This window comes from Gobius niger (genome assembly GCF_951799975.1).
Source record: "Gobius niger genome assembly, contig: SCAFFOLD_50, whole genome shotgun sequence".
NCBI classification, from domain to species: Eukaryota; Metazoa; Chordata; class Actinopteri; order Gobiiformes; family Gobiidae; genus Gobius; species Gobius niger.
This window is the reverse complement of record NW_027639073.1, coordinates 206750-226049: the sequence shown is the minus strand read 5'-3', so window position 1 is coordinate 226049 and position 19300 is coordinate 206750. Positions and strand designations below refer to the sequence as shown.

The following is a 19300-nucleotide window of genomic DNA, read 5'->3' as shown; positions in this document are numbered from 1 at the left end:
ACTTTAGGTTTGATCCTTGATTAGTTGCTGTTAGCATTAGCATCCTGTTGCTAGCCGGGGCATTTTCACAGTGGTCAGAGTTTTAAAACTAACTCAGCGACTGCAGGTCCACAGTTCAGCGACACTGGTTTTGTTTCCCCTGAGGTCGAGGACTCGTTTTAAAGCTCTGACTGAGCTCCTTAGTCAGAATCACTTTCCAGAGATATCGGCCGATAGCTGATATTGTAAATATCGGCCCGATATATCGGTCGACCTCTGTTATCGTGGTGACATCGCTGTGATAAAGTTATTTATGTCACAAACGTTTTGCAGTTCCAGATTTATCCTGATCCATGAACACATGAACAGGAGCAGGAAGAGTTCATTCATTCATGATCAAGAAAAACAGAGGATAAAAATATATATATATTATTATTTTTTCTTTTTCATGTCTTTTAATTTTTCTGTTTTTCTTTTTTTTTTGTGGGGGGAGGAAAAAAAAATCTGAGACCTTTGTTGTAACTTGTTGTTCTGACTTGTCAATAAACAAACAGTAAAAAACAGATGAGTTTTTCTTCTAGATATTTGGCTTTTTGGATGCCGGGTTCAAAGGGCGTCAGAAGTTTCTAAATAAATATGTCTCTAAAATGCACCGAATAAAAGAAATCACCAATATTTCCAGCTGGTCAAAAAGTCCCAGTTTTAATGATGTTCTGTTGGAGATGAATGAACTGCTAATGAGCACAAAGTCACATAAAGAGAGTCACGTTAGAGGAAAACCACAAGACGACCTTTAACCTTTAACACGTACAAAAACATGAACAATAGCACCACGACGGTGAAGCTGCTGCGGGACAGTCCAGAGAAAACATCGCTCAGACGCCTCCAAAACAAAACCCACACATGACACACAGTTCAGGAGGACGGGAGGGCATCTGGCACATCCTGTGGAGTCAGAGGGAAGTCAAAATGAGGACTTTCTGGGGATTTAAAGGGGGGTATTCTGCAAAATGGACTTGTTCAAGCTTTCCATCATGTTATTCTGTCACTCCCTCATTAAAAACATGGCTGAAGTGTTGCCTTGGCACATTCACGTATTTCTGAGTAATCTGTAAAAACTCTGATGGCGGCCATTTTAGGGATAGGTTTGCCTGAGTCCTCCTAGGAACGCCCCCACCTCCTGGAGACGCCTCCGAGCTTTGGTCACCAGCCGAGTAACCAACCACTGCTCCTCAGCAGAACCCCCTCCCCACTGATGCCACAGACAGCGTGTGGAGGGGGCGTGTCTAAAGGCTCAGAGGTTCTTAAAGAGACAGAGGCCTATTTCAAGACATTCACTACAGCCATTTTGAGAGAGACATTTTATACAAGGCAGTTATTCTAATTTACTGCATTTACAGACCAGCAGAAGGTTTGTCATCATTGTAGTGTGATATAGACTGGTGCTATGGGACTGACAAAAGCAGAACACCCCCTCTTTAAAGCAGAACACCCCCTCTTTAAAGGAGAACACCCCCTCTTTAAAGCAGAACACCCCCTCTTTAAGGCAGAACACCCCCTCTTTAAAGCAGAACACCCCCTCTTTAAAGCAGAACACCCCCTCTTTAAAGCAGAACACCCCCTCTTTAAGGCAGAACACCCCCTCTTTAAAGCAGAACACCCCCTCTTTAAAGCAGAACACCCCCTCTTTAAAGCAGAACACCCCCTCTTTAAAGCAGAACACCCCCTCTTTAAAGCAGAACACCCCCTCTTTAACTAAATCCAAGTCATTTGAATCATTTTGTCTCGATGATTCCATAACTCATGTCTTCTTCTCCTCCTCTCTCTGCTGCCCCCTGGTGGCCTCCTCCTCTCTCTGCTGCCCCCTGGTGGCCTCCTCCTCTCTCTACTGCCCCCTGGTGGCCCGCAGCTCCTTCAGTCCGTCCTGGATTTGCTCCACAGCCTCGTCGTCTTTGCGGAGTTTGGCCAAAGCCAGCGCCTCTCGGTAAAACCGCGCGGCCGCCTCCAGGTCTCCTACAAAACATGTACAACAGGAGAGACGATGAAACAGGCTAAAAACGCCAATGTGACTTAGGTGGTTGGTCTCAGAGAGGCTTAGCGGTTAGTGGTGAAGCACATGTGAGGCTTAGCGGTTAGTGGTGAAGCACATGTGTGGCTTAGCGGTTAGGGGATGAGCACCTGAGTGGAGGAGGATGGCGGCCATGTTGCACAGCAGCACATGTTGTTCCGGATGATCCTGAGTCCGACCCAGATCCACGGCTCTTTGGATCAAAACCAGGGCCTCGGGCCGGTTTCCACGGAGATCCAGGAGTGAAGCCAAGTCCGAGAGGAGAACCACGGTCTGAGGGAGAGACAAGACAAACAAATATACAAACAAAATATATACCAAAAATGTGTTAGAAGAATATTAGAAAAAGAACCCCCGAAAATAAGGATCAATAAACTGAGAAAAACGAATTACAAAATGGCTGCAGAATGTTGCGCACTGTGACTTTGTAAAATCTGAAACCAGATTCTGAAAGATTAAACTTTCTACTTTCAACAGTAAAACAAGTTTGTTTCTAGCTTGTTTCGTTCCTCCGTAATCACAAGTTGGTTAGCATTCTTAGCATCCTTAGCATCCTTAGCATCCTTAGCATCCTTAGCATCCATAGCATCCTTAGCATCCTTAGCATACTTAGCATCCTTAGCATCCTTAGCATCCTTAGCATCCTTAGCATCCTTAGCATCCATAGTTTAGCTTTTTTACGTCGAGATTGCGATGTCCTCGATCCTCCTCCAACCCTTACTATCAGAACCACCGCTAAGAGGATGATCCTCTCTCTGCTCCTCACCTGAGGATGATCCTCTCCTGCTCCTCACCTGAGGATGATCCTCACCTGAGGATGATCCTCACCTGAGGATGATCCTCTCCCTGCTCCTCACCTGAGGATGATCCTCTCCTGCTCCTCACCTGAGGATGATCCTCTCCTGCTCCTCACCTGAGGATGATCCTCTCCTGCTCCTCACCTGAGGATGATCCTCTCCTGCTCCTCACCTGAGGATGATCCTCTCCTGCTCCTCACCTGAGGATGATCCTCTCCTGATCCTCACCTGAGGATGATCCTCTCCTGCTCCTCACCTGAGGATGATCCTCTCCTGCTCCTCACTTGAGGATGATCCTCTCTCTGCTCCTCACCTGAGGATGATCCTCACCTGAGGATGATCCTCTCCTGCTCCTCACCTGAGGATGATCCTCTCCCTGCTCCTCACCTGAGGATGATCCTCTCTCTGCTCCTCACCTGAGGATGATCCTCTCCTGCTCCTCACCTGAGGATGATCCTCACCTGAGGATGATCCTCACCTGAGGATGATCCTCACCTGAGGATGATCCTCTCTCTGCTCCTCACCTGAGGATGATCCTCTCCCTGCTCCTCCCTGCAGATGCTCAGGCTCCTCCTGAGGTCGTCCTCCGCTCGGACCAGGTCTGACCTCTGAGTCCAGAACCGAGATCTGGAGTCCAAAACCAAACCCAGCAGGAGCCGCGTGTCCTTCAGGATCATCTGCTGCTCCTCTGAGGAAACACCAGCAGTGAGTCACAGAGCTTAGGCTGTTTATCCCGGTCCAGACGACTGACCTGTGAGCTCCTCAGGCTCCTCCTTCAACTTCTCCTCCTTCAGCTTCACCTCCTTCAGCTTCTCCTCCTTCAGCTTCTCCTCCTTCAGCTTCTCCTCCTTCAGCTTCTCCTCCTTCAGCTTCTCCTCCTTCAGCTTCTCCTCCTTCAGCTTCTCCTCCAGAGACTCCACACAGAACCTGAAGCCGTGCTCGGCCAGCTCCAGCCTGGACACACAGGGTCAGTTTAGGGTTTAGGGTGTAGGGTGTAGGGTTCCGGGTTTAGGGTGTAGGGCGTAGGGTTCAGGGTGTAGGGTTTAGGGTTCAGGGTGTAGGGTTTAGAGTGTAGGGTTCAGGGTGTAGGGTTCAGGGTTTAGGGTGTAGGGTTTAGGGTTTAGGGTTTAGGGTTTAGGGTTTAGGGTGAAGGGTTTAGGGTTTAGGGTGTAGGGTTGAGGTTAGGGTTTAGGGTGTAAGGTTTAGGGTGTAAGGTTTAGGGTGTAAGGTTTAGGGTTTAGGGTGTAGGGTGAAGGGTTTAGGGTTTAGGGTGTAGGGTTGAGGTTAGGGTTTAGGGTGTAAGGTTTAGGGTGTAAGGTTTAGGGTTTAGGGTTTAAGGTTTAGGGTTGAGGTTAAGGTTTAGGGTGTAGGGTTTAGGGTGTAGGGTTTAGGGTGTAGGGTGTAGGGTTTAGGGTGTAGGGTGAAGGGTTTAGGGTGTAGGGTGAAGGGTGTAGGGTGTAGGGTTTAGGGTTTAGGGTGAAGGGTGTAGGGTGTAGGGTTTAGGGTTTAGGGTGTAGGGTTTAGGGTTTAGGGTGAAGGGTTTAGGGTTTAGGGTGTAGGGTGAAGGGTGTAAGGTTTAGGGTTTAGGGTTTAGGGTTTAGGGTGTAGGGTTGAGGGTGTAGGGTTTAGGGTTTAGGGTGAAGGGTTTAGGGTTTAGGGTGAAGGGTTTAGGGTTTAGGGTGTAGGGTGAAGGGTGTAGGGTGTAGGGTTTAGGGTTTAGGGTTGAGGTTAAGGTTTAGGGTGTAGGGTTTAGGGTGTAGGGTTTAGGGTTTAGGGTGAAGGGTTTAGGGTTTAGGGTGAAGGGTTTAGGGTTTAGGGTGTAAGGTTTAGGGTTTAGGGTTTAGGGTTTAGGGTGTAAGGTTTAGGGTTTAGGGTTTAGGGTTTAGGGTGTAGGGTTGAGGTTAAGGTTTAGGGTGTAAGGTTTAGGGTTTAGGGTTTAGGGTTTAGGGTTTAGGGTTTAGGGTTTAGGGTGTAAGGTTTAGGGTTTAGGGTTTAGGGTTTAGGGTTTAGGGTGAAGGGTTTAGGGTTTAGGGTGAAGGGTTTAGGGTTTAGGGTGTAAGGTTTAGGGTTTAGGGTTTAGGGTTTAGGGTGTAAGGTTTAGGGTTTAGGGTGTAGGGTTGAGGTTAAGGTTTAGGGTGTAGGGTTTAGGGTGTAGGGTTTAGGGTTTAGGGTGAAGGGTTTAGGGTTTAGGGTTTAGGGTTTAGGGTTTAGGGTTTAGGGTGTAAGGTTTAGGGTTTAGGGTTTAGGGTTTAGGGTTTAGGGTGAAGGGTTTAGGGTTTAGGGTGTAAGGTTTAGGGTTTAGGGTTTAGGGTTTAGGGTTTAGGGTGTAAGGTTTAGGGTTTAGGGTTTAGGGTTTAGGGTTTAGGGTGAAGGGTTTAGGGTTTAGGGTGAAGGGTTTAGGGTTTAGGGTGTAAGGTTTAGGGTTTAGGGTTTAGGGTTTAGGGTGTAAGGTTTAGGGTTTAGGGTGTAGGGTTGAGGTTAAGGTTTAGGGTGTAGGGTTTAGGGTGTAGGGTTTAGGGTTTAGGGTGAAGGGTTTAGGGTTTAGGGTGAAGGGTTTAGGGTTTAGGGTGTAGGGTGAAGGGTGTAGGGTGTAGGGTTTAGGGTTTAGGGTTGAGGTTAAGGTTTAGGGTGTAGGGTTTAGGGTTTAGGGTGAAGGGTTTAGGGTTTAGGGTGTAAGGTTTAGGGTTTAGGGTTTAGGGTTTAGGGTGTAGGGTTGAGGTTAAGGTTTAGGGTGTAAGGTTTAGGGTTTAGGGTGTAAGGTTTAGGGTGTAAGGTTTAGGGTTTAGGGTGTAGGGTTGAGGTTAAGGTTTAGGGTGTAAGGTTTAGGGTTTAGGGTGTAGGGTTGAGGTTAAGGTTTAGGGTGTAAGGTTTAGGGTTTAGGGTGTAAGGTTTAGGGTTTAGGGTGTAGGGTTTAGGGTGTAAGGTTTAGGGTTTAGGGTGTAAGGTTTAGGGTTTAGGGTTTAGGGTATAGGGTGTAGGGTTTAGGGTTTAGGGTTTGGGTTGAGGTTAAGGTTTAGGGTGTAGGGTTTAGGGTGTAGGGTTTAGGGTATAGGGTGTAGGGTGTAGGGTATAGGGTGTAGGGTGTAGGGTTTAGGGTTTAAGGTTGAGGTTAAGGTTTAGGGTGTAGGGTTTAGGGTTGAGGTAAAGGTTTAGGGTGTAGGGTTTAGGGTGAAGGGTTTAGGGTTTAGGGTTTAGGGTGAAGGGTTTAGGGTTTAGGGTGAAGGGTTTAGGGTGTAGGGTTTAGGGTGAAGGGTTTAGGGTTTAGGGTGAAGGGTTTAGGGTTTAGGGTGAAGGGTTTAGGGTGTAGGGTTTAGGGTGTAGGGTTTAGGGTTTAGGGTTTAGGGTGTAGGGTTTAGGGTTTAGGGTGAAGGGTTTAGGGTTTAGGGTGAAGGGTTTAGGGTGAAGGGTTTAGGGTTTAGGGTGAAGGGTTTAGGGTTTAGGGTGAAGGGTTTAGGGTGTAGGGTTTAGGGTGTAGGGTTTAGGGTGTAGGGTTTAGGGTGTAAGGTTTAGGGTTTAGGGTTTAGGGTTTAGGGTGAAGGGTTTAGGGTGAAGGGTTTAGGGTGTAGGGTTTAGGGTTTAGGGTGAAGGGTTTAGGGTTTAGGGTGTAGGGTTTAGGGTGTAGGGCTTAAGGTTTAGGGTGTAAGGTTTAGGGTTTAGGGTGTAGGGTTTAGGGTGTAGGGTTGAGGTTAAGGTTTAGGGTTTAGGGTGTAGGGCTTAAGGTTTAGGGTGTAGGGTTTAGGGTTTAGGGTGTAGGGTTGAGGTTAAGGTTTAGGGTGTAGGGTTTAGGGTGTAGGGTTGAGGTTAAGGTTTAGGGTTTAGGGTGTAGGGTTTAGGGTTTAGGGTTGAGGTTAAGGTTTAGGGTTTAGGGTTTAGGGTTGAGGTTAAGGTTTAGGGTTTAGGGTTTAGGGTTTAGGGTTGAGGTTAAGGTTTAGGGTTTAGGGTTTAGGGTTGAGGGTTTAGGGTTTAGGGTTTAGGGTGTAGGGTTTAGGGTGTAAGGTTTAGGGTTTAGGGTTTAGGGTTTAAGGGTTTAAGGGTTTAGGGTGTAAGGTTTAGGGTTTAGGGTTTAGGGTTTAAGGGTTTAAGGGTTTAGGGTTTAGGGTTTAAGGGTTTAAGGGTTAGGGTTTAGGGTTTTGGGTTCAGGGTTTAGGGTTTAGGGTTTAGGGTTTAGGGTTTAAGGGTTTAGGGTTTAGGGTGTAAGTCTTAAGGTTTGGGGTGTAGGGTTTAGGGTTCAGGGTTTAGGGTTTAGGGTGTAGGGTTTGGGGTTCAGGGTTTAGGGTTTGGGGTTTAGGGTTTAGGGTTTGGGGTTTAGGGTTTGGGGTTCAGGGTTTAGGGTTTAGGTTTAGGGTGTAGGGTTTGGGGTTCAGGGTTCAGGGTTTAGGGTTTGGGGTTTAGGGTTTAGGGTTTGGGGTGTAGGGTTTGGGGTTTAGGGTTTGGGCTGTAGAGTTTGGGCTGTAGGGTTTAGGGTTCAGGGTGTAGGGTTTGGGGTTCAGGGTTCAGGGTTTAGGGTTTAGGGTGTAGGGTTGAGGTTAAGGGTGTAGGGTTAAGGGTTTAGGGTTTAGGGTGTAGGGTTGAGGTTAAGGTTTAGGGTGTAGGGTTTAGGGTTTAGGGTTTGGGGTTCAGGGTGTAGGGTGTAGGGTTAAGGGTTTAGGGTTTAGGGTGTAGGGTGTAGGGTTGAGGTTAAGGGTGTAGGGTGTAGGGTTGAGGTTAAGGGTGTAGGGTGTAGGGTTTAGGGTTCAGGGTTTAAGCTTCAGGGTTTAGGGTTCAGGGTTTAGGGTTTAGGGTTCAGGGTTTAGGGTTGAGGTTAAGGTTTAGGGTTTAAGGTTCAGGGTGTAGGGTTTAGGGTGTAGGGTGTAGGGTTTAGGGTTTAGGGTTCAGGGTTTAGGGTTGAGGTTAAGGTTTAGGGTTTAAGGTTCAGGGTTTAGGGTTTAGGGTTCAGGGTTTAGGGTTTAGGGTTAGGGTGTAAGGTTTAGGGTTCAGGGTTTAGGGTTTAGGGTTAGGGTGTAAGGTTTAGGGTTTAGGGTGTAGGGTTAAGGGTGTAAGGTTTAGGGTGTAAGGTTTAGGGTGTAAGGTTTAGGGTGTAAGGTTTAGGGTTTAGGGTGTAGGGTTTAGGGTGTAAGGTTTAGGGTGTAAGGTTTAGGGTTTAGGGTGTAGGGTTAAGGGTGTAGGGTTAAGGGTGTAAGGTTTAGGGTTTAGGGTGTAGGGTTTAGGGTGTAAGGTTTAGGGTGTAAGGTTTAGGGTTTAGGGTGTAGGGTTTAGGGTTTAGGGTGTAGGGTTAAGGGTGTAAGGTTTAGGGTTTAGGGTGTAGGGTTTAGGGTGTAGGGTTTAGGGTGTAGGGTTAAGGGTGTAAGGTTTAGGGTGTAAGGTTTAGGGTGTAGGGTTTAGGGTGTAGGGTTTAGGGTGTAGGGTTAAGGGTGTAAGGTTTAGGGTGTAAGGTTTAGGGTGTAGGGTTTAGGGTGTAGGGTTTAGGGTTTAGGGTGTAGGGTTTAGGGTTTAGGGTGTAGGGTTTAGGGTGTAAGGTTAAGGGTGTAAGGTTTAGGGTTAAGGGTGTAGGGTTTAGGGTGTAAGGTTTAGGGTGTAAGGTTTAGGGTTAAGGGTGTAGGGTTTAGGGTTAAGGGTGTAGGGTTTAGGGTGTAAGGTTTAGGGTGTAAGGTTTAGGGTTTAGGGTGTAGGGTTTAGGGTTTAGGGTGTAGGGTTTAGGGTGTAAGGTTTAGGGTGTAAGGTTTAGGGTTTAGGGTGTAGGGTTTAGGGTTTAGGGTGTAGGGTTTAGGGTGTAAGGTTTAGGGTGTAAGGTTTAGGGTTAAGGGTGTAAGGTTTAGGGTTAAGGGTGTAGGGTTTAGGGTGTAAGGTTTAGGGTGTAAGGTTTAGGGTTTAGGGTGTAGGGTTTAGGGTTTAGGGTGTAGGGTGTAGGGTTTAGGGTGTAAGGTTAAGGGTGTAGGGTTTAGGGTTTAGGGTGTAGGGTTTAGGGTTTAGGGTGTAGGGTTTAGGGTTTAGGGTGTAGGGTTTAGGGTTTAGGGTTTAGGGTTAAGGGTGTAAGGTTTAGGGTTTAGGGTGTAAGGTTTAGGGTTTAGGGTTTAGGGTGTAGGGTTAAGGGTGTAAGGTTTAGGGTGTAAGGTTTAGGGTGTAGGGTTTAGGGTGTAGGGTTTAGGGTTTAGGGTGTAGGGTTTAGGGTGTAGGGTTAAGGGTGTAAGGTTTAGGGTGTAAGGTTTAGGGTGTAGGGTTTAGGGTTAAGGGTGTAGGGTTTAGGGTTTAGGGTGTAGGGTTAAGGGTGTAGGGTTTAGGGTTTAGGGTGTAGGGTTTAGGGTTTAGGGTGTAAGGTTTAGGGTGTAAGGTTTAGGGTGTAAGGTTTAGGGTTAAGGGTGTAGGGTTTAGGGTGTAGGGTTAAGGGTGTAGGGTTTAGGGTTTAGGGTGTAGGGTTTAGGGTTCAGGGTTTAGGGTTTAGGGTGTAGGGTTTAGGGTTTAGGGTTTAGGGTGTAAGGTTTAGGGTGTAGGGTTTAGGGTGTAGGGTTTAGGGTGTAGGGTGTAAGGTTTAGGGTTTAGGGTGTAGGGTTTAGGGTGTAGGGTTTAGGGTGTAGGGTTTAGGGTGTAGGGTTTAGGGTTTAGGGTGTAAGGTTTAGGGTGTAGGGTTTAGGGTTCAGGGTTTAGGGTTTAGGGTGTAGGGTGTAGGGTTTAGGGTTTAGGGTTTAGGGTGTAGGGTTTAGGGTGTAGGGTTTAGGGTTTAGGGTGTAAGGTTTAGGGTGTAGGGTTTAGGGTTCAGGGTTTAGGGTGTAGGGTTTAGGGTGTAGGGTTTAGGGTGTAGGGTTTAGGGTGTAGGGTTTAGGGTTTAGGGTGTAAGGTTTAGGGTGTAGGGTTTAGGGTTCAGGGTTTAGGGTTTAGGGTGTAGGGTGTAGGGTTTAGGGTTTAGGGTTTAGGGTGTAAGGTTTAGGGTGTAGGGTTTAGGGTTTAGGGTTCAGGGTGTAGGGTTTAGGGTGTAGGGTTTAGGGTTCAGGGTTTAGGGTGTAAGGTTTAGGGTGTAGGGTTTAGGGTTCAGGGTTTAGGGTTTAGGGTGTAAGGTTTAGGGTGTAGGGTTTAGGGTGTAGGGTTTAGGGTGTAGGGTGTAAGGTTTAGGGTTTAGGGTTTAGGGTTCAGGGTTTAGGGTTTAGGGTGTAGGGTTTAGGGTTTAGGGTGTAAGGTTTAGGGTGTAGGGTTTAGGGTTTAGGGTTCAGGGTTTAGGGTTCAGGGTTTAGGGTTCAGGGTTTAGGGTTTAGGGTGTAGGGTTTAGGGTTTAGGGTTTAGGGTGTAAGGTTTAGGGTGTAGGGTTTAGGGTGTAAGGTTTAGGGTGTAGGGTTTAGGGTTTAGGGTTCAGGGTTTAGGGTTTAGGGTGTTAGGGTTTAGGGTTTAGGGTTCAGGGTTTAGGGTTTAGGGTTTAGGGTTTAGGGTTCAGGGTTTAGGGTTTAGGGTGAAGGGTTTAGGGTGTAGGGTTTAGGGTTCAGGGTTTAGGGTTTAGGGTGAAGGGTTTAGGGTTCAGGGTTTAGGGTTTAGGGTGTAGGGTTTAGGGTGTAGGGTGTAGGGTTTAGGGTGTAGGGTTCAGGGTGTAGGGTTTAGGGTGTAGGGTTTAGGGTTCAGGGTTTAGGGTTTAGGGTTTAGGGTTTAGGGTTCAGGGTTTAGGGTTTAGGGTTTAGGGTTTAGGGTTTAGGGTTTAGGGTGTAGGGTTTAGGGTGTAGGGTTTAGGGTTTAGGGTGTAGGGTTTAGGGTGTAGGGTTTAGGGTTTAGGGTGTAGGGTTTAGGGTGTTTAGGGTTTAGGGTGTTTAGGGTTTAGGGTGTAGGGTTTAGGGTTTAGGGTGTAGGGTTTAGGGTGTTTAGGGTTTAGGGTGTTTAGGGTTTAGGGTGTAGGGTTTAGGGTTTAGGGTGTTTAGGGTTTAGGGTGTAGGGTTTAGGGTGTTTAGGGTTTGGGTTTAGGGTTTGGGTTTAGGGTGTAAGGTGTAGGGTTTAAGGTTTAGGGTTTGGGTTTAGGGTTTAGGGTGTAAGGTGTAGGGTGTAGGGTGTAGGGTGTAGGGTTTAGGGTGTAGGGTTTAGGGTGTAGGGTGTAGGGTGTAGGGTTTAGGGTTTAGGGTGTAGGGTTTAGGGTTTAGGGTTCAGGGTTTAGGGTTTAGGGTTTAGGGTTTAGGGTGTAGGGTTTAGGGTTTGGGTTCAGGGTGTAGGGTTTAGGGTTTAGGGTGTAGGGTTTAGGGTGTAGGGTTTAGGGTGTAGGGTTTAGGGTGTAGGGTGTAGGGTTTAGGGTGTAGGGTGTACGGTGTAGGGTTTAGGGTGTAGGGTGTAGGGTGTAGGGTTTAGGGTGTAGGGTTCAGGGTGTAGGGTTTAGGGTGTAGGGTTTAGGGTTTAGGGTTCAGGGTTTAGGGTTTAGGGTTTAGGGTTTAGGGTTCAGGGTTTAGGGTTTAGGGTTTAGGGTTTAGGGTGTAGGGTTTAGGGTGTAGGGTTTAGGGTTTAGGGTGTAGGGTTTAGGGTGTTTAGGGTTTAGGGTGTTTAGGGTTTAGGGTGTAGGGTTTAGGGTTTGGGTTTAGGGTTTGGGTTTAGGGTGTAAGGTGTAGGGTTTAGGGTGTTTAGGGTTTAGGGTTTGGGTTTAGGGTTTGGGTTTAGGGTGTAGGGTGTAGGGTTAGGGTGTAGGGTTTAGGGTTCAGGGTGTAGGGTTTAGGGTGTAGGGTTTAGGGTGTAGGGTTTAGGGTTCAGGGTGTAGGGTTTAGGGTGTAGGGTTTAGGGTGTAGGGTTTAGGGTGTAGGGTGTAGGGTGTAGGGTTTAGGGTTTAGGGTGTAGGGTGTAGGGTTTAGGGTGTAGGGTTTAGGGTGTAGGGTTTAGGTTGTAGGGTGTAGGGTGTAGGGTTCAGGGTGTAGGGTGTAGGGTTCAGGGTGTAGGGTGTAGGGTGTAGGGTTTAGGGTGTAGGGTTTAGGGTGTAGGGTTCAGGGTGTAGGGTGTAGGGTGTAGGGTTTAGGGTGTAGGGTGTAGGTTGTAGGGTGTAGGGTTTAGGTTGTAGGGTGTAGGGTGTAGGGTTTAGGTTGTAGGGTGTAGGGTGTAGGGTTCAGGGTGTAGGGTGTAGGGTTCAGGGTGTAGGGTGTAGGGTGTAGGGTTTAGGGTGTAGGGTTTAGGGTGTAGGGTTCAGGGTGTAGGGTGTAGGGTTAGGGTTCAGGGTGTAGGGTGTAGGGCTCACCTGTCCTGCTGGGCGTAGATCGAGGCCAGTTTGAGCGAGATCTCGATGACGGCGTTGTCGTTTTCTGGAGTTCCTCTGGACAGAATCACACTGAGCCCGGCCTTGAACAACTTCTCTGCCTGAAACACCAGGAAATACTCAGGATACTCAGGGAAAGTACTCAGGATACTCAGGGAAAGTACTCAGGATACTCAGGGAGAGTACTCAGGATACTCAGGGAAAGTACTCAGGATACTCAGGGAGAGTACTCAGGATACTCAGGGAAAGTACTCAGGATACTCAGGGAAAGTACTCAGGATACTCAGGGAGAGTACTCAGGATACTCAGGGAAAGTACTCAGGATACTCAGGGAAAGTACTCAGGATACTCAGGGAAAGTACTCAGGATACACGGGGAAAGTACTCAGGATACTCAGGGAGAGTACTCAGGATACACGGGGAAAGTACTCAGGATACTCAGGGAAAGTATTCAGGATACTCAGGGAAAGTACTCAGGATACTCAGGGAAAGTACTCACCTGTTCCAGTTGCCCGCGCACCAACGCCACGTTCGCCATCTGCAACAGAGTCACACAAGTACTGCAGTCACACAAGTACTGCAGTCACACAAGTACTGCAGTCACAAGTACTGCAGTCACACAAGTACTGCAGTCACACAAGTACTGCAGTCACAAGTACTGCAGTCACAAGTACTGCAGTCACACAAGTACTGCAGTCACACAAGTACTACAGTCACAAGTACTGCAGTCACAAGTACTGCAGTCACACAAGTACTGCAGTCACAAGTACTACAGTCACAAGTACTGCAGTCACACAAGTACTGCAGTCACACAAGTACTGCAGTCACAAGTACTGCAGTCACAAGTACTGCAGTCACACAAGTACTGCAGTCACACAAGTACTGCAGTCACACAAGTACTGCAGTCACAAGTACTGCAGTCACAAGTACTGCAGTCACAAGTACTGCAGTCACAAGTACTGCAGTCACACAAGTACTGCAGTCACAAGTACTGCAGTCACAAGTACTGCAGTCACACAAGTACTGCAGTCACACAAGTACTGCAGTCACACAAGTACTGCAGTACCTGGGCTGTTTTACACAGGCTGTAACTATGGCCTTGTTAGGGACATGTGTAAATCCTTAAAGGGACTATATGGAGTGTACAGATGTTAAAGTGATGTGTTTCCTCCGTGTCCTCGTGTGGAGAACGAGCTCAAACATGTGACTGCGGGTCTGAAGGGCCGTCAGGTGCAGTTACACGCATGACCTGAGGTGGCAGTAGTGAGTATAAATAATCGAGCCCCTTTAACTGCAGTAAAGTATATTCACCAGAGTGTAGCAGTACAGCAGAGCGTCCTGATGGTGGAGCTGCTGAGCCAAACCCAGAGCCTGATGCAGGAAACTGTGAGCGGCTCCAGGCTGATCCCTGAGGAGAGACATCTGCAAACACACAGAGGCACATCTGCAAACACACAGAGGCACATGTGCAAACACACAGAGGCACATGTGCTGACTAACCACTGAGGCACATGTGCTGACTAACCACTGAGGCACATGTGCTGACTAACCACTGAGGCACATGTGCTGACTAACCACTGAGCACAGAGACACATGTGATCTTCAGGTTCATGTCTCGAGTCTGACCTTGGCTTTCTTCAGCAGGAGGATCATCTCGTCCTGTTTCCTCTGAGCCTCGTCCTCCTCACGGCCTCCGAACAGAGAGAAGCCTGAGGTCAGAGGTCACAGAGAGGTCAGAGAGAGGTCAGAGAGACGGGTCACAGAGAGGTCAAAGAGAGGTCATAGAGAGGTCACAGAGAGGTCACAGAGAGGTCACAGAGAGGTCACAGAGAGAGGTCACAGAGAGGTCACAGAGAGGTCAGAGAGAGGTCACAGAGAGGTCAGAGAGAGGTCAGAGAGAGGTCACAGAGAGGTCAGAGAGAGGTCACAGAGAGGTCAGAGAGAGGTCACAGAGAGGTCACAGAGAGGTCAGAGAGAGGTCAGAGAGAGGTCAGAGAGACGGGTCACAGAGAGGTCAGAGAGAGGTCACAGAGAGGTCACAGAGAGGTCAGAGAGAGGTCAGAGAACACTGTTTAATTTTGATGCTGCAGATGGTGTTGTGGCCTGAAGTGCAGCCCTGACTGTTTGTGTCTGAGTTTCACTCACCCAGAGCGGCCCACAGGGCGGCGCCTCCGAGTCCCTGACGTCCCCCATGTCCCTGACGTCCCCCATGTCCTCGCTCCTCTCCGTCCTCCTGCAGCCTCCCAGAGCTCACAGACGGCCCCGACCTGCAGAGGAAACAGAAAAACGTGGTCGTGGCTAAAGCTGCCGACACAAACGGTAATGTTTTTAATGTTTTTAATGTTTTTTATGTTTTTATTGCTTTTAATGTTTTTAATGTTTTTAATGTTTTTAATGTTTTTAATGTTTTAATGTTTTTAAAGTTTTTAATGTTTTTAATGTTTTTATTGCTTTTATTGCTTTTAATGTTTTTAATGTTTTTAATGTTTTAATGTTTTTAATGTTTTTAAAGTTTTTAATGTTTTTAATGTTTTTAAAGTTTTTAAAGTTTTTAATGTTTTTAATGTTTTTAAAGTTTTAATGTTTTTAATGTTTTTAATGTTTTTAATGTTTTTAATGTTTTTAAAGTTTTAATGTTTTTAATGTTTTTAATGTTTTTAAAGTTTTAATGTTTTTAATGTTTTTAAAGTTTTAATGTTTTTAATGTTTTTAAAGTTTTTAAAGTTTTTAATGTTTTTAATGTTTTTAATGTTTTTATTGCTTTTATTGCTTTTAATGTTGTTAATGTTTTTAATGTTTTTAATGTTTTTAATGTTTTTATTGCTTTTATTGCTTTTAATGTTTTTAATGTTTTTAATGTTTTAATGTTTTTAATGTTTTTAAAGTTTTTAATGTTTTTAATGTTTTTAATGTTTTTAAAGTTTTTAAAGTTTTTAATGTTTTTAATGTTTTTAAAGTTTTAATGTTTTTAATGTTTTTAATGTTTTTAATGTTTTTAATGTTTTTAAAGTTTTAATGTTTTTAATGTTTTTAATGTTTTTAAAGTTTTAATGTTTTTAATGTTTTTAAAGTTTTAATGTTTTTAATGTTTTTAAAGTTTTTAAAGTTTTTAATGTTTTTAATGTTTTTAAAGTTTTTAAAGTTTTTAATGTTTTTAATGTTTTTAATGTTTTTATTGCTTTTAATGTTTTTATTGCTTTTAATGTTTTTAATGTTTTTAATGTTTTTATTGCTTTTAATGTTGTTAATGTTTTTAATGTTTTTAATGTTTTTAATGTTTTAATGTTTTTAATGTTTTTAAAGTTTTTAATGTTTTTAATGTTTTTAAAGTTTTTAAAGTTTTTAAAGTTTTTAATGTTTTTAATGTTTTTAAAGTTTTAATGTTTTTAATGTTTTTAATGTTTTTAAAGTTTTTAATGTTTTTAATGTTTTTAAAGTTTTAATGTTTTTAATGTTTTTAATGTTTTAATGTTTTTAAAGTTTTTAATGTTTTTAATGTTTTTAAAGTTTTAATGTTTTTAATGTTTTTAATGTTTTTAATGTTTTTAATGTTTTTAAAGTTTTAATGTTTTTAATGTTTTTAATGTTTTTAAAGTTTTAATGTTTTTAATGTTTTTAAAGTTTTTAAAGTTTTTAATGTTTTTAATGTTTTTAATGTTTTTAAAGTTTTAATGTTTTTAATGTTTTTAATGTTTTTAAAGTTTTTAAAGTTTTAATGTTTTTAATGTTTTTAAAGTTTTAATGTTTTTAATGTTTTTTAATGTTTTTAACGTTTTTAAAGTTTTTAATGTTTTTAATGTTTTTAAAGTTTTTAATGTTTTAATGTTTTTAATGTTTTAATGTTTTTAATGTTTTTAATGTTTTTAAAGTTTTTAATGTTTTTAAAGTTTTAATGTTAATGTTTTTAATGTTTTTAATGTTTTTAATGTTTTTAATGTTTTTAAAGTTTTAATGTTTTTAATGTTTTTAAAGTTTTTAAAGTTTTAATGTTTTTAATGTTTTTAAAGTTTTTAAAGTTTTAATGTTTTTAATGTTTTTAATGTTTTTAAAGTTTTAATGTTTTTAATGTTTTTAATGTTTTTAAAGTTTTTAAAGTTTTTAATGTTTTTAAAGTTTTTAATGTTTTTAATGTTTTTAAAGTTTTAATGTTTTTAATGTTTTTAATGTTTTTAATGTTTTAATGTTTTTAAAGTTTTTAATGTTTTTAATGTTTTTAAAGTTTTAATGTTTTTAATGTTTTTAATGTTTTTAATGTTTTTAATGTTTTTAAAGTTTTAATGTTTTTAATGTTTTTAATGTTTTTAAAGTTTTAATGTTTTTAATGTTTTTAAAGTTTTTAAAGTTTTTAATGTTTTTAATGTTTTTAATGTTTTTAAAGTTTTAATGTTTTTAATGTTTTTAATGTTTTTAAAGTTTTTAAAGTTTTAATGTTTTTAATGTTTTTAAAGTTTTAATGTTTTTAATGTTTTTAATGTTTTTAACGTTTTTAAAGTTTTTAATGTTTTTAATGTTTTTAAAGTTTTTAATGTTTTAATGTTTTTAATGTTTTTAATGTTTTTAATGTTTTTAAAGTTTTTAATGTTTTTAATGTTTTTAAAGTTTTTAATGTTTTAATGTTTTTAATGTTTTTAATGTTTTTAATGTTTTTAATGTTTTTAAAGTTTTTAATGTTTTTAAAGTTTTAATGTTAATGTTTTTAATGTTTTTAATGTTTTTAATGTTTTTAAAGTTTTAATGTTTTTAATGTTTTTAAAGTTTTTAAAGTTTTAATGTTTTTAATGTTTTTAAAGTTTTTAAAGTTTTAATGTTTTTAATGTTTTTAATGTTTTAATGTTTTTAATGTTTTTAAATTTTTAAATGTTTTTAATGTTTTTAATGTTTTTAAAGTTTTAAATGTTTTTAAAGTTTTAAAGTTGCGCCTCAGGAGGACGGGGGCGGCGCCTCAAGGCTCTAAAGTTTGTAATAGTTTGAAAACCTTTCCAGCACAAACACCTCAGATGTGACCAACGAAACATCAGTAACAAAAACAACAGCAGCACAAACGACATGAACTCAGAGCCTGGGGAGATGTTTCAGTTCGGGGGCGCTGAGGTACAAATTTACCCCCAAAATACTTTTCTGCATAAATCCTGTTTATTAACCTCTTAACTCCCGCCTGAACCGAGAGCATTTTCTCCTGTTCAGCTTTACCCAAATCCTGTAGGCCAGTGTAACACCTCATTTGAAAGACCTACAAAACTAAATGGATCTTTTTCCTCACGGCAGATTTTTTTACATCACTTTTTTTGTTGGGCAGTCGACGTTTTTTTATCACTTTTGTCACTTTTTCGTCTCAGTTTTGTTGCTATTTTCACACCTTTTTTCCAGAAGCTTTTGGATTGGGGTAAAGCTGGAGAAAATGTGCTCGGTTCCGGTGGGAGTTAAGGGGTTAATATTGCCTGCAGTTCACAAACTCTCCACCAGGGGGTGCTGCAGCGCCCTCAGCACCCTGGGCTCCCACGGCCGCGCATATATTTGAGCATAATGGGGGGTGAGTTCCCAGTGGCCCCCGGGGGCCTTCGGGACTTTAGTGATTTCTCTTCTTTAAACCGAACTTTAAGTTTTTAGTTTTTGTTTTTCTCAGAAACAAAGATTCAGGAATATAAAAGATCAAAGGAGCAGAGACTGACGTCACGCACAAACCAAAACATGTACAATAGCAGCGACGTGACCTTCAGACCGCGCTCCGGAACCGCGTGCCCGCGCACTCACCTGCACGTGCGCGTGACGGAGCGGTGCGCGTGCGTGCGGTCCGGTCCAAAGCGCGCGGCCCGGGCCGTGAGCGCGAGCGCCGTCCTCAGCGCGCGGCACACGCACGCGGCCATGTTTGTTGTTGACGCCGGAAGTGCCCGTGCGTCAATGCGCGGCCCTTCACAGTAACAGCCGGAGTTTCACAATAAAAGCTTTTTCTCACAGTTTTATCTTTTGGAATGTTTTTATCCTTTTTACCTCCAACAAATCAGATTCAACTTTACAGGATCTGAGCTGGAAATGAAACAGAAACAACTCACAGGAGACGTTCTGGGTCTTGTTCAGACAAACACATTAAAATGAGAAATTACATGAAATTATTTGGATTATTTTTTTTTAGACTAAATGTCATAATCACGTGATCACAGAAGGATTAAGTGAAAAGAAAAAGATCTGTTATAAAACTGCTAATGGGAAAAACTGAACTGTAAAAATGAGTCTGGGGGAAAATGAGCCACAAGTGTTTTTTAAAGACCAACATCTTCAAAACCAAACACTTCAACAATAGAAAACCTCTGTTGTTTAATCTCCCACTTGTTTTGTTTTAAATTCAAAGCTTTTCTTTTCAAGATTAGATTTTTTCAGGTGAAACATTCCAGAGTTCAGAGTCACTTGTTTCTAAAGTGATGAACATTTGACTGGAGGATCAGCTCCATGAGACGGATCATCTGCAGACGAGAAGCACCAGCTCATGCTTCACCTCCTCCATCAAAGGACGGTGGTTCCCAGACTGTGGTGTTTACACAGAGCCCCCCCCCCCCTCCTCAAGCCCAAAGCTCCACAGTAACGAGCCACAAACCTGTTCCACTCAGTCTGAATGAACTGCACAGCCCAGACGACGACTCCAGAACCTTCATCTGAAATGGGCGGCTCCTGCACGACTGAGAGTCACAGAATCAGAGCCTCTTTACACTCACACTGACCAGCGTGCACACTGGTCAGTCACTCCCCACACTGGTCAGTTACTCCCCACACTGGTCAGTCACTCCCCACACTGGTCAGTCACTCCCCACACTGGTCAGTCACTCCCCACACTGGTCAGTCACTCCCCACACTGGTCAGTTACTCCCCACACTGGTCAGTCACTCCCCACACTGGTCAGTTACTCCCCACACTGGTCAGTTACTCCCCACACTGGTCAGTCACTCCCCACACTGGTCAGTCACTCCCCACACTGGTCAGTCACTCCCCACACTGGTCAGTCACTCCCCACACTGGTCAGTCACTCCCCACACTGGTCAGTCACTCCCCACACTGGTCAGTTACTCCCCACACTGGTCAGTCACTCCCCACACTGGTCAGTCACTCCCCACACTGGTCAGTTACTCCCCACACTGGTCAGTCACTCCCCACACTGGTCAGTCACTCCCCACACTGGTCAGTCACTGGTCCGCTCGGAGGGGCTGCTCCCAACTGTCGGGCTGAGACTGCGCTCTCCCAGGGACGCTGCAGGTGGCGCCATGACCAGGTC

General features: G+C 43.5%; 1 protein-coding gene across 1 annotated transcript; it reads right to left on the bottom strand.

Moving 5' to 3' along the window:
* Positions 1–1748: 1748 nt before the first annotated feature.
* On the bottom strand, positions 1749–17913 carry ttc19 (tetratricopeptide repeat domain 19). Its single transcript, XM_079583371.1, has 10 exons — positions 17791–17913; positions 14185–14306; positions 13666–13748; positions 13351–13461; positions 12539–12577; positions 12023–12141; positions 3596–3798; positions 3369–3532; positions 2158–2320; positions 1749–1992 (listed from the first exon to the last, which is right to left on the bottom strand). The coding sequence occupies exons 1-10, from the start codon at positions 17901–17903 to the stop codon at positions 1865–1867; spliced, it is 1245 nt and encodes a 414-aa protein (XP_079439497.1). The 5' UTR covers positions 17904–17913; the 3' UTR covers positions 1749–1864.
* Positions 17914–19300: the final 1387 nt, after the last annotated feature.